At 38.1% G+C, this 18,757-nt stretch overlaps 1 protein-coding gene across 15 annotated transcripts in view; it reads right to left on the bottom strand.

The window, feature by feature from the left end:
* The window catches only part of dock7 (dedicator of cytokinesis 7), a 144,537-nt gene that overhangs the window by 50,641 nt on the left and 75,139 nt on the right, over window positions 1-18,757 (bottom strand). For 12 of the 15 annotated variants that reach the window (XR_010005395.1, XR_010005396.1, XR_010005394.1 and 9 more), the window contains exons 15-23: window positions 14,322-14,439; window positions 12,764-12,834; window positions 10,022-10,160; window positions 8,431-8,532; window positions 8,132-8,218; window positions 7,446-7,677; window positions 6,384-6,548; window positions 4,539-4,708; window positions 847-939 (exon numbers count right to left, since the gene is read on the bottom strand). Coding sequence is in view for 11 of the 15 variants with exons in the window: in XM_062978244.1 (XP_062834314.1) it covers window positions 847-939; window positions 4,539-4,708; window positions 6,384-6,548; window positions 7,446-7,677; window positions 8,132-8,218; window positions 8,431-8,532; window positions 10,022-10,160; window positions 12,764-12,834; window positions 14,322-14,439 (1,177 nt within the window). In the remaining 4 variants the exon portion in view is untranslated. The remainder of the gene's footprint in view (window positions 1-846; window positions 940-4,538; window positions 4,709-6,383; window positions 6,549-7,445; window positions 7,678-8,131; window positions 8,219-8,430; window positions 8,533-10,021; window positions 10,161-12,763; window positions 12,835-14,321; window positions 14,440-18,757) is intronic. The other 3 variants (XM_062978250.1, XM_008109338.3, XM_008109339.3) reach the window with 1 other exon arrangement.

Below are 18,757 nucleotides of genomic sequence, written 5' to 3'. Positions count from 1 at the left end.
ATATATAATGAAATGTTATTATTCTTAAATTTAGTTTTAAGTATGAATAATTCTGCATTTTCCTTTATCTTACATTTATACTGAAGATAAGAATTAGGCTTTTTTAAATGAGAAAGCTGAGAGATATGTTCAACTGATTTCACCCACTGGTGTGATCAAAGGTTTTTAAAATCCTCCAAAATAAATAAGCATGCAATGTTAAGAAGCAAGCACGGGAGGTTAAATTTTTAGACTTTGCAACCAAGCATGTTATCTTATGACACATTTTTCAGTATCCAACATTCATTATGTTAAGGCTAAGATATCTAATGTAGATAATGACTGAACCATTCACATGACAAAGTGATGACTGGAGAATGAAGAAGAAAAATGTTTTATGAAAATGGTAAAAATGACTAATGATGGTTCAAAATAACAATACAAAAATAAGATTCAGTTTGGCTTCATCATATTTAGAGCAGAACTCCTGGAATCAATAGGAGAATCATATTTACAATGATTGATTTCCACAGGTTTACTCTTTATAGGACCAAGCTTGTATCCAGCATACAGATTTTGCAGGGATCTGTAGCATATGATGCCATTAGGAATATGAGCCATATGATGTATAAAAACAATAGGTGAAATAAATAAAGGATAGGAGTGGACTACAATGTCTGAAGTACAAAGCAGGAAACAGAGTGTTGCCAACTGGTAGTTTTTCATGCAGTGTGGAGGAGCGGGAACAAAATAAAAAAACACAGACTCTTTAGAAATGTGTGAATGTAAGAGGACAAGATGGTTTCTGGGGTGATATCAGCCAAGGTGGGGTGGGACAGAAAAAGGAAGTTCTGATGTAGACACCACCTGTGTAGCCTCTGCACTTGGACTGGGGTTGGATCCCCATGGGGTGGCTTTTGGAGCACCAGTGTTTACCCAGGAGTTGGAGCGATCCAAACCCTGGGCATATAACAGAAAGCAGTAGGGAAAGGAAAGAAATGTTACATGTTGCATGCCACATAGTATAGGAAATGCAGGGATACTAATTATTTCAAAGAAATCCAGAGCGTACTTAGCACAAACACATCTTCAATTAGTACTGTTAAAAATCACAGGTTTTAGTTTATATCATTATTTCTATAACTTTCCCATCATATCCAAGTTAAACAAGTAATCTGTTCAAGTAACTCAGCAATACCTATAGATGCATTTGCAGTACATATTTTGTAATTTTATTTTGTTTAGTACATTTGTACACATTTTAGTAAGATCACATATGTTTATTCCACTATAAATAAAACCCTACAAAACCCAGAAATCAATGGTTAGTCAAACTGTCCTATTGCTTTCAAAGGGACTGGTACATTACTACTTTACTCTGGATTTGGAAAAGTGACTGAATTCAGAGAGAGAGAGATGCTATATAACCATGTGTAGCTTTCTCAAGCCCCTACTCACTAAGAGTAATGAAGGCATAAACTTCTTAGTGATCTGTCCCATCAATGCACATATAACTGTGTCAACAAAGTGATAATCCCAGTTGCTAATTTAAGGGTCTCTCAGAGATTCATATACTAGCAAATCATACAAAGTCAACTGTTGGCATTTTTTTTCAGTTAGATCAAAACACTAGCTGTCAAACAATGAATGAAGGACACAGGCATCAGAGGGGAAGTTTATAAACCATGAAGTAATATGATTGCATATATAAGATCTGAAAAATTCACAGTAAATAAATTTCAACAACAGGGAACAATCATCAGCCCTGCAAGCTGGATTTCAACAAGAGCCACTTTGCAGTTACTAAAAGGTTAGTTTTCTACATATCACATTTTTGTAATAATGCCTTAGAGACAATTTGGTCATTTATATTGTTAGGCTAAAGAAGTTTCTCTATTGAATGGTGGACACTGTAGCCCACTTGACTCTATTCAGAAGATTCTTCTAACCAAAAATTTTGCAGTTAAAGGGGATAAAGTGACAGGAAAGATCTATTCCATGACCACTTATATAACTTTTGACTCAGCCCACAATTTTGTACAGTAAATTTCTGTTTTGGATATACCGTGGAGCCCCAAACTTTAAAGTAAAATTGAGAATTGCCCTTGACATCGGCATGCTAAGAATTTTGCAATATCAGATCCATAATATAGTTTTACTCCTTTCAGCTGATTAAAAACCAGAAAAAGTTTCTGTAAGAAAGCTGCTATCCATTTTTATGGCCAAATTACTCCAGCCAGGCAGCTCACGTAAAACTTATCATATCCTAGGTAAATTCCATGTGCACATCGCTCCCTTAGGCATTTCACAAAAAGGTCAAGGTGGTTTAATTAAGCAAGACCATCAAATGAATACTTAAATATTCCATGCTCTTCCAGTCAAAAGCCTTAAATGTTTTAAAAGAACAACATGTGTCTCTTTTTGGGCATTAGACTTTAAAAATTCATTCAAAAATTATTAAATTCCATAGTTTTTCTATTTTTGTCCTGCCCTTTTATACAAACGGGGTGATGACTTAAAAAATAAAGTGTCTCGGCTGATTTTTCATACAACTGGGTGTAAAACCGTTTTTAAAGTGGCTCATAAAATATTTTAGGCTGGAAGGAAGAATTAAAGGTCAGAATTATACAATGAAGAGTCTTGTCTTTTGTTGACATTGTCCTTGCAGAGGCTGTTGTAGTTGGGTCAAGGGGCAGTAATGGTTCTATGGGTGAAACAGCTGGAAGGAGAAAAAGAGCTAATAGAGAGCAGGTGCTTGATGAAGAACAACAAGTAAAGCGGGTCCGGGAAATACTTATGGCTCCTTCAGAGGATGAGACGTTTTATGGGTTTTCTAGTGATGAGGAGTCCATGCTGGAGGATGATGGTTTCACAGAGAGTAGAGGAACTAAAAGGTCTACTCGAGAGCAGGAGTCGGATGAGGAAAGAGAAAGGAAAAAGATCTGGGATATACTCAGTGCTCCCACGGATGAGGAGACATTTGAGGGGTTCTCTGGGAATGATGGGTCTGGGAGTGAGATGGAGAATGTTGATTGGACTCAAGTAAATGTGGATGATGAGCCAGCTCATGGGGCTGCATCAGGGGATTGGTAAGCCTCTCATACTCCTGGGACATGGGGAGATCTAAGTCTTGAACGAAGATGTGGGGACTGGAGGGATGAGAGGTGAGGTCCACAAATGAGATCAAGATCAGCTGTAGATGATGAGGACAGGGTGGAGGCCTCATCAGCATCGGACTCCGATGAGTAAGTTAAAAGTGGAGTTTCAAGAGCTATTGCCTTGCAGAAGGCAAGGTGTCGTTTTGGGGACATTGCTTTGTCGCTGCCTGTTCTCCTTGGGTCCTAGCTGTACAGCTTCCTGATAATCCGGATTGAATCCTGCTTCGGTGTTCCTGGCTTCTGACTCCTGTTCGGCTCCTGACTACGACGTTTCCAGTTTGGCATTTCCAGTTTGGCGTTTGCTTTGGCGTTCCTGCTCTGGCGTTTCCAGTTTGGCGTTTGCATTGGTGTTCCTGCTCCGATGTTTCCAGTTTGGCGTTTGCTTTGGTGTTTCTGCTCTGGCGTTTCCAGCTTGGCGTTGGCTTCAGTGTTCCTGCTCCGGCATTTCCAGTTTGGCGTTTGCATTGGCTTTCCTGTTCTGGCGCTTCCAGTTTGGCGTTTGCTTTGGCGTTCCTGCTCCGGCGTTTCCAGTTTGGCGTTTGCATTGGTGTTCCTGCTCCGATGTTTCCAGTTTGGCGTTTGATTTGGCGTTTCTGCTCTGGCGTTTCCAGCTTGGCGTTGGCTTCAGTGTTCCTGCTCCGGCATTTCCAGTTTGGCGTTTGCATTGGCTTTCCTGTTCTGGCGCTTCCAGTTTGGCGTTCGCTTCGGTGAGCCTGCTCCAGCGTTTCCAGCTTGGTGCTTGCCTTGGCGTCCCTGCTTTGGCACCCTTGTTTTGGCATTTCTACTTCGGCGTTTCTGGCTACTGAACCCGGTCCATCTCCTGACTACATCTGTTTGCTCCTGGTTTGGCGTCTCTAGTTTCCTCCTTTTGTCTCTGAAACTCAGCCTGGCTTTCGACTATGCTCTTGTTTGTTGCCTTTTGGGAGTGTTTAGCTCCTCTTTAGCCCTTTGAGCCACAGCATTATGTGGCATCAGCTTTGGTGGCATTTGTGTTATGTTTGATGCGGGTTATCAAGCCAGATAATCCGGATTATCCTTTTGTTCCTGCTTTTGACTTCTTTTGAACTAAGACTTTTACCTTTTAAGAGAAACTCTGCAGTTAAGTGTTTTTGAGTTTAAAACATCATTTAATAAACATTTAAGAACTCTTATTCTTGTGTGTGGCTCTTTAAGAGGCGGCTGTATCACGACAGAGGCAGATATCTGGAGATGCAATCTGGTTATGATCAAGGGTTCCTTTGGATGCGCAGCCTGACACAGATAAGAATATCCTTGTATGTAGTAAATTGATGTATCCAATTTGTGTCAGATAGTATAGTCTAGAACCTAACAGGGTTTCTTGTTTAAGTTCTATTCATTAAAAACATTGGCTGATACTCTCAAATAAAGCACAATTCTTACCTTACTAGCAATGATTGACCGTACTTCATCATCAGGTGAAGTTGGAGTCCCAGATATATCGGGGTTGCTATTACTGAGGCTCCTGGAGCGATTTAAATTCAGGCTCGCTGGCCTGATGGCTGAACGAGCCATGGTAGCATAATGTACTGAACCTCCTAAACCACTAGGGCCTAAAACAATGGAATAAAGTAATACATAATACACAAGTCAAAATATCTGTACTCCGCTTTTGTAAAAAATATTACCATTGTTACTTGAGATAGTGAGCCACTGGATGCAATGCGCACCTCAGTTTTGAAAGTGCAAATTACTAAAAAAGAATTTGCTGTTGAGTGTAATGTGAGGTGGTGATGGCCACAAAAAAGCTAGTGGGAAGCCTGGCCCCTCCTCCTCACCTTCCCACCAGCCTTTTCGCATCCACCACTGCTTCTCCCTCCTTGGTCCTCAGCTAGGATCTCTTGCCCAACAGGGCAGATGGCTGCATAATTCTAACACGCCATCAAATCTAATGCACACCTCAATTTTAGCAATGTAGGTAAAGTTTTCCCCTGACATTAAGTCTATAGTCATGTCCAACTCTGGGGGTTGGTGCTCATCTCCATTTCAAGGCTGAAGAGCCGGTGTTGTCCGTAGACACCTCCAAGGTCATATGGCCAACACGACTTCCCGCCAGAGCAGTACTTAATTTTTTAAAAATAATTCTTTATTGTCAAAATTTTATAAAGCAAGAATTTGTAAAAAAAAAAAGGCTTAGGATAGTGTGAGGGTAGGTGGGATGGGGCTGGGGGAAATTGTCTGGAGGGAAAGGGGAGGGATTGAGGGGACTGAAATAGAGTTTGGGGTTAAGAGAGTTTTCCTTGTGACTTCCAATGTCTCCTTTTGAGTAAAGAGTATTTTGTAATTTATTCTTGTTGATCACTCCGCCTTTATGTTTGCAGAGCAGTACCTGTTGATCTACCCACAGTTGCATGTTTTCAAACTGCTAGATTGGCAGAAGCTGTGGCTAATAGCAGGAGTTCACTCTTATTTCCAGATTTTAACTGCCAACCTTTTGGTCAGCAGCTCAGCAGTTTAATCCGCTGCGCCACCGAGGGCTCCTACATTAGCAACGTAATTTAGCCAAAAAAGATGAGCACTAGACTTGAATAAATGCCTCCTAGTAATCTCAAGATATTCAACAACAATAACAGACAGATTTTTGTTTCAGTTTGGGAATATTACAATTAGATCTTCAAAAAACCAAATTTTTGTGCAATAGGTGTTCTTCAAGAAGAGGTATTAGCTTTGAATATGTTTTAATGGATTTTAACTGTGAATTTTAGTACTGTTATGTTTAATTCTGTTTTAATGTTTGCATATTGTATATCTTAAATTATGTTGTCATGCTTTTAATTGTAAGCTGCTTTGAGTCTCCTTAGGGAGAGATAAAGTGGGATATAAATAAACACAACAACTACTACTACTACTACTCACGCAGGGCTTTATCTTGGAATATCTTCACCCAGTACAAATCTCTGCACTGACTCATTAGTAAGGGAAATACGCTGTACAGTTGACCTTTCACATTTGCAAATTCCCCTATCTACATATCCCATTTACTTCTAGAAACTGAGGATCATTAAGTATGGTTATAAAGTTATAACATGAGCAGTTGTTGTGAGAAAGCTAAACTGGCAAAATGTAACAGCTGTCCAGTGTATCACGTCAGCCATGGTCAATCTATCCTAACATTTCCCATTCCTTAAGGTGAGTTAAATCCCGATGACTGATAATTCAATTAACCCCTGAAATCATGCCCTTCAGTTGTATTCTTTCAATGTAAAAGCCTTTTAAAACTGAATATACCTGGTGATGGGGAATTGGAAGAGGTGTTCGGTAAACGAAAAACATAATAAATATATGACGTGAGAAGACTGTTCCTGCCATGCTGGTCTTGGTTTCCTTCTAGGTTTTTGTGCAGCCTATTAACAATAGAGGCCATGGCTTCAAAAGATGCTTGTCCCAGATTAACTAGAAGAAAATAGAGGGGAAAGTGTGGGATCAGGCTATTAATTAGTGTTGGTAGTTTCACTATCAAAGTAGCTAAGTTTAAAGATGAAGAATAAGTGGTTATTTTAAAAAGGAAAGTAAAGTAAATTAACATAAATATAATCTATACAGTATCTTAAATGTAATTGGAAATATGAGTTTCAGTACAGGCAGGAAACATCTGAATGATTGTTAGAAGAAACCTGAGCAGTTTGAATTTGAAAGGGTTTTTTCTTCCAAACAAGAAATTTAGTATAATTCTTATGATGTATATATGATTTTCACTATATCACTAACATTATGAATTACTTAAAATAGATTGCATGTTTAAAAATCACATAATTAAATATTTTTATCATGTCAGAAGCAAGTTGAGAACATATTGCAAGTCACTTCTGGTGTGAGAGAATTGGCCATCTACAGAGACATTACCCAGGGGATGCCCGGATGTGTTACCATCCTGCTGGGAGGCGTCTCACATGTCCCCACAAGCTAGAGCTGACAGATGGGAGCTCACTCCATCTCATGGATTCAAACTCAACCTTCAAGTCAGCAACCCAACTTTCAAGTCAGCAGTTCAGCCAGCACAAAGGTTTAACCCATTGCACCACCGCAGCTCTTACATAATTAAATACTTAAAATTATAAATACCTAATACCATGAATCACAAATATTTGCAGAAATATAATCAGAATGGTACATGAAACCATGGCTTAAATGAAATGGGAACAATCAACATTTTATCTATGAAATACTGACAAGAGATATAAGTTGAGCATCCATTATTCAGAATTTTAAAATCTGAAATACTGTAAAACCCAAAATTTCAATTAAAACTGAATTATATTTTAATGAAAACTGAAAATTTAAATAAAATACCTATTTGGCCTGCAATGATAGGAGGTCGTATAACCAAAAGGATCAGTTTGTCAAGCAGGAGATGAAGAAATCGCACCACAGGCTCCAGTTGGGATGAACTCAAAGCTGAAATACTGCCCTTTAATTCATTTTCCAAGTTGTTTTCCATTATTCTCATGTCACCAATCCGTACAGGGAACATATGTTCATCCAGGGCATGCACAAGCGCAAAGAACTTATCGAGGTAAGGATCCTATATATTCAAAAAGTCAAGAATTATACACTAAGTTGTATTGTTTTAAAACATTTACCTATTTTTAAAGTACCTGATCCATTTAATTGATGCTAAACAAGAACACACATGCAAATGCACTTATTTCTGTGTGCTCATAAGCAGATAAATCGTCTATGGGCCCCAAATGAATCATAAGTGGGCCACAAGGCTGTTTTTCCAGCCCTTTCCAAATCAAACCATCAAGATTTGGTGACGAAAAGTATTGACAAAAAACTCTTTCAAAAAACAAAGATATTTTGATTATGTTTCAAATAGTGTTTTGAAGTTTGCAGCTAGAATTCGGTGGCAGGGTGCAGCCCACAACATGCACCTGAGAATGGAGGGATAATATTGTCTATCCAGACAGGTGCTATGAGAAAAGTCAACAAATATATCAGTTCAACTTTAAATATTGCTGTCTGTTAATATATACCTGTGTATGGATGGTTGATACAGAAATGATTTCTACATTGAAAACTCCTTTATGGTTATCCACCCACTTCATTCCAGGAAGTTGTACCTGATAAGAAAGCAATATATACATAATAAAACCACTTTTGAGTCTTTTTATATACAACAAAACAGAAGTACAGTTCAGGTATTTGTAGCCAGAACTTTCATCCCACCCAATATAGTTGAAGATGATATGAATATCTTTTTAAAGATTTGCATTCAGACATTTTATTGCATAAATTGCCTTGCTGAGCCACATTAGTGTAAGGAATAACTGACCTCTGGTGAGAGCACAGAATAAGCTTGTGGTGGCTTCTCCAGGGAAACAGGGAGGCAGAACTGACCAGTCTTTAACCGTCCATTCTGGAGCATGGGTATCCACTTAAATTGGAAAGAGAAGACATAATGTCATATAAGTGGTATGTAAGGCACCCTCAGCTCATTCAATCATTTGGGGTTCTTTACATTTTAGCTGGAGAAATACAGTTGGGTTAAAGGACTACAATGCATGCAAAGATTTGTGTTCAGGGGAACAAAACATTTAGTGATTCATGCACATATTTTGTTATTTATGTTTCTATCTTGCTTTCTTATCCAATTCACTCTATGCAATATGCAAAGCTCTCCTAGTCTCATAATATCCACCCTTTGAAACGGATCACACTAAGAGATTGTGATTTTCTCAAATGACTTTCACGGCATTGAGAAGGCTAGGATCTGGATCTCCCAAGTCTTTGTCTCAAACTCTAAACAGTATACTATAATTAAACGAAAACCAATATGTTTTCCATTTCAAACAAGAAACTTGAAACCAGATAAAGATTACTACATTTCAAGTTAATGGTAAATAGAGTTTCATTCTGATACTGAAAAGCTCAGGCCATTACAACCAAGTTGCCCAATACAAAGTCACAAGGCTGGGGAAATGTTAAGATATAAACAAAACGAGGAGGCAGATGATAAGTGGTGATGAGGAGGGTGGTAATAAACAGCAGCTGGATATCCATTGGTCAGGAGTGCTTAGATTGTACATTCCTGCACAGCAGTAGGGTTGGACTCAGTGGACCTTGTAACCTGTGATTCTACAATAGAGACAATGATGATGATGACAATAATAGTAATAGCAATATACAGTAATTGCTTGGCTCCATTCTGACCTGGATTTTAGAATTAATACAGGGTTAATGGATGTAATTTTGCTGCCTGCTTGTCTTGTGATAATATTTATTTTTCAAGACTGACATGTGAACAAAGTCCTTGAAACAGCTAAAACAATTCTATTTGTGTGTTGAGCCCTTCAGTGTCCTAAGTCACAAAAGTTATGGATGAAATTAACAGAGTGTGGAAGGCAAATTGTGGACCATTGCAGCAAGACATATTTTCAGTGTTCCTGATGGAGGAATACTGAAAAATGCCTTTCTGAATTCCATCCTACTGAATAATTTCTGTCCAGTTTCCAGTAACAGATTCTTTGATGTTTTAGCTCCAGGAGGTCTTGGATTAAACTGATTCTCCAGATCTATTTCAATCTGGCTTCATGCTTTGTAATGGGATAGTGATGGCTTTAGTTTCTTCAGTGGATCCAACACTGAAACTGGTGGTTTTAGGGATGTCCAGGAATTAGCACACTTGAGGCTAGTGTGCCAACTGTACTTTTTCAAAAGGGTGTTTGTTGTGAGTGATCATTTCTAATCAGTAATCTTTCAGTGATGTCAGAGTCAGATTTGACTTAACTGGCAGTGTTGTTCCAAAGCCTCTTATCAAAATGACTGGTACAAACTAAGCACACCCAAACTTGATCTTTTCTTTCACATGGCTAAAAACTGAAAAGGAAATAAAGAACAAAAGGAAAAAGGTTTAGCCATTGTACCGTGTATCCAACAGGAGTTTCAAGAGGGGTGTTTTGCTTTTGTTGGCAACTGACATGATAAAAAGTAAAAAGCAGGTGGTGATGGTCAGTTAATGTTGCAGGGAGCTTTATCTTAATCTCTTCATGAAAATCCGGAGATCTGTTTTGAGATATAAAATAGATGTATATCTGTAAATATCAAACTTAGCAGGTCTAGATAACTTAGTTTTCTGTTTTCCTTTCCCAGAGGTGAACTGCCTTTGTTAAACGATAAATGTGTGGCAACCAAAACTTCATGGAATCAATAATTTCCTTGTCTTGATGACACTCTGGTAGCTTGACCCAGTGCCAGAGAGGAAGCTCTGAATGCAGAAGATTCTCATTTCAATCCCTATTGGCAACAATTAAAAGGATCTCAAGTTTTGTTCCACTCAGAATAACAGATGTGGATAGATGGCCCGTTGGTGCCATATAGGTTATTGGGAGCTGTCCTGAGTTCAAATTGTTGTTTTATATACTCATGATTTTATTTTGTATTGTACTGTCTGTCTGTTTATTTTATGTGTTGTTTTAGGCACCTTGTGCTATATGTAAGCTGCCCCGAATCCCTTCACAGACATGGAGGCAGGGTACAAAATGTTGTTGTTGTTGTTGTTGTTGTTGTTGTTATTATTATTGGTAGTCCAAAAGGGACATGAAATATCAACAAATAAAAACATATGGAAAATCAAAAAAATGAGAGCATCTTGAATACACTGCAGAAGAGAGTTCCTCCAATGTTTTGGAAACCACGTTGGGCCCCACTTTAAAAACAAACACATTGCTTAATATTCTTTCTGTGCACAGAAAGGAACACTAGTTTGAAGGGTGAGGCAAGAGAGTTCTAAACCACTAATATACTATTCTTTTAAAAAGGAATAAATTACAAAAATATGTTTACCCACACTTCCAATATGCTTCTAGCCCCTTCAAGACATAGCATAATTGCATAATTGCCACCTCTACTGATTAGTGGTGGTTTATCTCATATTTCATTGCCATGGTGGTTTGGAGCAACTTCAAGGCACCTGACAGTGATGAAAGGAAATCGCCCTCTTCTTCCTTCTTCGGCTACAAGCTCAGAAGGAAATTTGAGGTAATATCTCATGAGGTCTTAGCATTTCAAATCTATAGTGCACTTGTTCCTATTTGCATCCAAGGAAGGAAGGGTATTACCCTTGGGAAGGAGAAAAGGGTTTTATCCCTGGTACTCCACTGGGGAGGCAAAGGGTCTTTTCAACCTCATGTCTTAGATAAATGCTATCCTCATTACCAAAAGTTTATTAAGCCCAAGTGTTATGTGTTTTGCTAGAATACTTGGACTACAAGAAGATTTATGCTCTGTGCGTTTTAAAAGTCAAGAGTACAACAAATCCCTGAAAAGGCCAAATGAAACTTAAAATGGGATTTGGACACTCTAAACTTTAATAGGATTATGGCACTTTGGCATCAGTCCTAAACCACTTTTTCCCTTTATGGGCTTATTCTCATAACAAAGAGCTTGAAGGTCACGACTTATGTCTGGGCATATTTCAGGTGAAAAATAGACCTCCCAAGACAATTGATACAAATTCAAAAGACCATAAGAAAGTCTTTAGATCAGGATTACATTAATACACATGGTTTTATAGAAACTTACAGGACTGGTTTTTTTAAGTTATCCAAATCTGGCGTTATTGACTAGTTTATTCCTAAATGAGAGAATTCCAGTATCAAATAGAACATACAACGTGCAAGACATTTAAGGAAAATACCAATCAAGCCATTATTTCAAATCTGATTAAAATAAAATATCAGTGAGCCTTTGCCAATGTTGAGTCCAACATGTCATGCTTTGCAAAACTGAAATTTCAGATTCTTCACATGAAACGTATTATGCTTATCGATGTGATGTTTTCTTTGTGTGAACGATTTTAATATAGCCATGGGTGGTCTAGAAGCATCCTTCTGAACCAAACCTGTTGATTCTGCACTTTCATGCTGTTAAATTTCAGCAGTAGCAAAAAAAAAAAACCCACTACATTTTCCTTAAAAGTCTCAAAAGGTTGGGAGCACATGCTTTTTCAAAAAGCAGAATTATCTTCCTTAAAGCCATCTGGGACTGTGGTCCTGTTTTAAAACAAGGTCCACATTCCTCATACATGTTATATTTAAGGAAAAATATATGGCTTCTTCATAATTTCCCCCCACTGTGCTAGTGAATTTTCCAGCAGTGGTAGGATGTAGGTTGCAGGTGGTTCAGAAGGCAATTCAGCTTCTCATGGAATATATATAGTTACAGGACAATATTTTGACAATACTTAAACTGGAAGCATACCACAGAATTGCACTGCAGTAACTAGAAAGCCAATTAATGTGATTTTCCTGCTTCTTGGCAGGGGGGTTGGACTGGATGGCCCATGAGGTCTCTTCCAACTCTATGATTCTATGAACACTTGAGGATACTTTTTGGAATGTTGTTACATTTAGATGAATGAAACTAGAGAAATTGTACTTAATCTATTGATAAGTGGGCCATACATGCCAAATAAAGTGTTCAAATGCTTTAAAGTATCCACCACATTTGCAACACCAATGGCACCAACCTGTGATTCTGACACTTTAGTCGTTACTGCTAAGTGAGCTATCCACAATCATCTTATACCTGATTTTCCAATATTATGTGCTTAATGCCACATGAAGTCCAGCTAGTTAGTTACTAATTAAACACATTCTGAATCTTACCTGTTATGATAAACAACCGCTGTGTATGCGTCTTTTGAAAATTCAGCACAGCTGGATTTCCCAAAGATTACCTGCCAAAGTGAACAAAATTAGGCCTTTGAATGTTCTCTCCATGTCCTTTGGACATCAAGCTAATAAACCCTTACCAAATGTTTTTCAGTGAGAACTTCTTTTTCTCTGGTATACTCTATTAGATGCAACAGTGTAAATAGTGATTTAAAAAAAAAAAACAACCAAAATAGATAGAAAAACATTTGGCTGGAGAGATAGTTGAGAAGGTCTTGGTAGAAATAGGATTCCCATATCTCAAACAGATCAGGTGATATTAGCCATGAATAAAGTGCTCTGAGAAAGAAACTTCAAGAACTACAAAAGAATGGACATTGTAATAGAACAGAATGCATTTTACTTTCACCCTCCATATATTTTGAACATCAACTCCTATCATCCCCACAAAGTATGGCTAAGTGAAAGGGAATAAAAGAGATTTGAAGGAGTAAAGATTTAAAACTAGATAGAACAAAATGCCATATTTCTATCTAAACCAGAAGTAAGCCTGTTCAGTGGATTTAGTGGATTTTTTTCTGACCCAACATCCTCCCAGATCTATATGATTTTCCAAAAAATTGAAGTGAAAATGGAAGTCTGCTTGTAGCTTTTGAAAGTAGTTATTTTTTATGTTTCATTACAGAGAAGCCTGTTAACTATTCAAAAGATGAACTGCTACTGTAAGACACAAAGACAGAGGACGGTGTGCGTGCGTGTGCGGGGGGGGGGGGATATACAAGCAGTATTGGGGGGGGGGGGCTGTGTGCAAAAAAAACGGCACCCTCCTCCAATTTAAAACAACAGTGCAAAACTGTGAGGATCGAGGAGTCTACCATGCTTCCCAGAAAATAAGTCAGTCTTATATTATGTTTTGCTCCCAAAGATGTGCTAGGCCTTATTTTCAGGGGATGTCTTATTTTTCCGTGAAGAAAAATTCATATTTATTGTTGAACAAAAAAATGAACATTTATTATAAACTGTACAGTAGTTATAATCACAAACCAGCATAACCAGACAAACTGTGAATCCTATCAAGAATTTCTTGTTACTACCAATATTTCCATGTACAACACTTTATGGTACGTACATTTACCGATCCTGCATGCTCTGTTGTTCTGTTTGGAGGGCATGCTTCCAAACAAAAACTTTGCTAGGTCTTACTTTCGGGGGAGGCCTTATATTTAGCAATTCAGCAAAATCTCTACTAGGTCTTATTTTCAGGGGATGTCTTATTTTCGGGGAAAGAGGGTAGCCTCAGCATTTGATCTCTTTCATATCCATTTTTGTCAATTCTTTCTCTGGGGGTGGGGGGCCATGTGCAGCCTGTAATTTAAAGATTCCAGAATTCTGCTCCGTACTCCATTTTCACTCTATTTTTGGTCTGGGAATGCAGAGAGAAGCAAAAGGAACACAGACCAAACAGGATTGCTGAACACAGAAAAATAGACATAAAGACTAACTAAAGCCTTAAGACTGAAAAAGGAATAAAACACAAGTACAAGCACCATACCGGCATTGCATTGCTTGGATCCTCTCCAAACATAAACTGGACTTTCACAGTGATATTCCGAGCAGATCCTTGACGGTTGGCAAAATTAAGGCTTTGAGGGTAGACGTAGAGAAGATTTCTGTAGAATAAGAAAAAAAAAGTCGGACCCATTATGTGATGGAAGGCACATGTGCACTGAGTTGTTTGGAAACCTCTTAGACAGCATTGTAATCACAAATGTATTAATTTTGACCAAGAAAAGTTTTTGCTGAAATCCTAAATGTAATTCATAGGGAGTAAACCAAACTGAATAAGCCAGACATGCTTTCAAGTAACTAGTTCTTTCAGTGCTGTTCTCATCAAATTATACATTATTCCTTTCTTCTCATACTCCTCTGGAACAAAACCATACAGCCTGAAAGACTTACAGCAGCTTAGTCTCCTGATTTTCGTGTTCTGCTTATGTATCTTATCAGTAGACTTCTGTTACTCAATGCAGGAAAATGCCTATTTATAGTACATAATCACTCATCAGATTGTTATTTTCTTGTGGTAGAGATAGCTAACACAATGCATACACTAGTAAATAAATAACAAGGTACATGTATGTCTTATATATCAGGGTTGGGCAAGGGGCCAGCTTTTGCCTGGACCTGACAAATTTTTGAATGTGATAGCTACGGCAAAGAATGGTCTGACAGAACATCTTCCAACAGATGTCTTTAACATGTTTCCATTCTCAGTAGGTGTTCATGACACTGTAAGGCAAAGACAGACCTGTTGATGAGATAGGTTTGGATAGACTTTCATGAGAGGGGTTTTCTTGTAGACATTTTCTTTTTCTACATATCTAGAATCCTTGAATTACCTCTGAATATCAATATCAGAACAAAGGCTAAGAACAATTTAATTGATCTTTTCTCTTTGGTTCAATTTTTTCCCCCAGTTATCAGGGAGAGAGGTGCAGGATGTTGTTTGGTAAAGGTCAAGAGGAAACTATCAGTGGCAGTCCAGGCTGGCAGTTCAGATTGATAAATTGAAGGAAATGGAATAGGAGCAATGTGCAAATATCAGGCAGATGTTGGCTACATGGTATGTGAATGTCAAAGAAGTTGGATGAAATGCATAATTTGTTTTTGTATTTGCCAATTATGGTATTATAAAAATGAGCACCCTTAACTCACCTTTTCAGCTGGCTTCCTCATGTTTTACTGAAGGATGGCATATAATAGAGACAGAATAAAAAACCAAACAGTGATGGAAGAGGAAACCCTGCATGTTCACATTCTCATTAAACCTGTGTCTGTTTCGATATGACGAGTGAAAGTTTTCATATTTAGCTTTTTACAAACTGAGCAAAAATATTGTCACATTATCCAAAACATTTACTCCAGCAAATACCTAAGAAGTACAGCCCCATTTCCTGTTCAACTATGACCCCCCATTCCCAGTGGGCTGAATCCAATCCATCCCTATTTGCAGAAAGATTTATTCTATTGCAAGAAGGTCACTTCATCCATATCCAATACAATTTCTGATCCTTGTATTGGGAGGACGATTGGCCACATTATCTCTTGCCTTCATGCACTGCATAAACGAAAGTTCCTGGACAGGCAATTCTTCCTGTTTCAAAATTAAGACCTTCATGGTGAATTAGGCGCCTGAATTTCATCCCCATTGGTCACCTTGTTTAATCAATGTTCTCTTTATTATTTCTGCAGGCAGCTGCTGAAGGATTTCCTCTTATTCTTTTGTGGCTCTCCTAAATTATTTCATTCTGGCATGAATACATTTGGCTCCTCGATGTGCTTTTTCAAATAAAAATGGATGTGAAAATTTATTTTAAAATGTACTTTGCTCATAAAACTTTCATTAAGTATTATTAGTGACTTAAGAGAGAAATTTAAATGTATTTTCAAAGCATGATCTCTGCATTAAGAACAGAGATCTTCTACAGGTTCACGAGGTTAGTGGACCATGTTTGTCTTTAAATGGACAAAACGTGTTCTCAAATATCTCCTTTGGTAACATTATTTCTTCTGGTGATTTGAAGGCAGGGTCATTTCAGTGAATTCTGGCTGCTAGAACTTCTGAGGAGGTCCTAATCTACAGCCTACTCTAGGACCCCCTCAGAAGGTGAAGACCCATGAATAAAAAAACTTCCTTTTTTTCCACACAGCTGAATAAAACCCCACATTATCTGCTTTGAACTGAAATATCTGGCAGTGTGAACTCAGATAACCCAGTTCAAAGCAGATATTGTGGGATTTCCTGCCTTGATATTCTGGGTTATATGACTGTGTAGAAAAGCATGACTGTATCGCCAATCTTTGGTGGAAGCTGACCACAGAGTTTTGATTTAGAGATTCCTGCAAGGAACAAATTAACCAAATCTGTAAAAGTTAAACCCACAAATCCAATCCTAACCTTCTACATAACTGAAGAGTAGTAGAATATATGCCTTCTACAGTACACACTGATGATGACGAGAACCACAGCTAAAAGTAGGAAAGGCAATTCTTCTTCTTTTTCACTATGTCTTCTCTTCTCCATTATTTCTACCTACTGCTTTCACTAGAGATCTCCATTGCTTCCTTGTAGAAAAGTCAAATGAGGCTGAAGGATTCAAGAAATTCAGGCAAGTATCATTTGTGATACAAAGGCTATATATTGTCCATTCCTGAATAAATCTGGCAGTAGCAAAACAATTGCTGTTTTTAATGATGTGATGTTTTCCTTTAAGAGCTTGAAAACGTTACCTTTGAGAAGTACAGCTGACCATGCTCATTCTTGGAATTGTAGTTTAAAAAGTAATTTTTAAGCTCTGCTGTTAACTTACTAAAAGTGCCATTTCGCTTATCCAAGGGTGGAGAAATATGGATGGAATGGGGACCATTTTTTATTCATGTGCCCACCTGACAAAATAGCAACTCTATCCTCTTCCCAAGCCCAATATTCATTTACTTGTTCACCAGGGATAGATGGAAGCTGAGCAAACAGAATCTTGACCTAGTGTTGACAGTACTGTTTGCGTGGGAGAAAAAATGGCCTTGAACATATCCAGGTCAGTGTAACTGAATGAAGTAACTGAACCCAAAAACAAATTTATTGTGAGAAAAATCCTTCTTTAGTTTTTAAAGGTTACCTTCTTTGTCTTTGTATGGTGTTGCCTGCCCTTTCCCCTACACTCATCTTTTAGCTACCACTATCAGCACCACCACCATGATCATAACCTGTTACTACAGTGGTTCTCAGCCTGGGCTCCCCAGATGTTTTTGGCTGGAAAACTGGCTGGGATTTCTGGGAGTTGTAGGTCAAAAACATCTGGGGACCCCAGGTTGAGAACCACTGTGCTCCTATTACTATTACAACCAGTTAAAATGACCCTTCCATGAGTCATCATACAAATGAAGGAGTCTTCCACTAGCAGAGTGTGTTTATGTGCCTTCAAGTCCAGTTTATCTCAACAATATGAATTCCAAATGGCTTTCTTAGGCAAGGCATACTCAAGAGGTGGTTTACATTTCATTCCTCTGAAATATAGCCTACAGCACCTGATATATGTTGGTGGTCTTCCATCCAAGTACTAATTGACCTTACTTAGTTTCCAAGATCAGACAGGATCTGATATATTTAGGCTCTACTCCACTAGCTAAAGCTTCCCATTTTGTGCAAACATTGAAACAACAGTTAACCATGGTTCAACCAAGTCCTACAGTCATTCAGCAAAGATTCCTGGACCTAGAATCTTGTACAAAAGGGAAATGTCTATAGGCAGAAAGAAAAAATCTTGCTATAATTTAACTAATTAAGCATCAGAATACTCATATGGTCTTCCAATGAGATGTCTCCGATTCCACAACAGCATCTCAATCCTATATAGCAGATCAAAACTATTGTAAGAGAAATGAAGGCTGAGAAAAAGTGACCAAATTTAGAAAAACATTATGTTCATCACCCCACTATTTTGCTAACATGCATTTTTTCCCTTTCAAAATGAGATCTTTTTAAAAACAGTCCAAAATAACAATAAAAGAGAATGTGTATCTGTCCGTGTTTATCTCTGCCATGACCACAAGACTGAAAGCCATATGTGCAGAAGTTGGCTTTCACACTAAGGGAACTCTAGGATGATGTTTTTTAGAAGTATTTTATAACTGATTGATTTATTTTATTATAATTTGTTTGTAACCTGCAATGTTATTTATAAGCAGCATGTGGCAGATGATCAACCTCCTCTTGCGATAAAGCCTAGGATAGTCATTTCTCCCCAGGGCCTCTAGGTAAATTGTATATTTTGTTATGCAGGATCCTAAACTCTTTGAATAAAAGTGCTGAGTGACATTATTGCATTCTCCTGATTAGAGGAGTGTTAGAGAGAAAATAAGACCAGTGAGAAAGAAAGGGGGGGAGGGAGAGAGAAGAAACAGAAGACAGGAGAAAAGCACAAGTACAAG

Source organism: Anolis carolinensis, chromosome 4 (genome assembly GCF_035594765.1).
Source record: "Anolis carolinensis isolate JA03-04 chromosome 4, rAnoCar3.1.pri, whole genome shotgun sequence".
NCBI lineage: Eukaryota > Metazoa > Chordata > Lepidosauria > Squamata > Dactyloidae > Anolis > Anolis carolinensis.
Note: the sequence above shows the minus strand (reverse complement) of the source record. Positions and strands in the feature narration are given on the sequence as shown.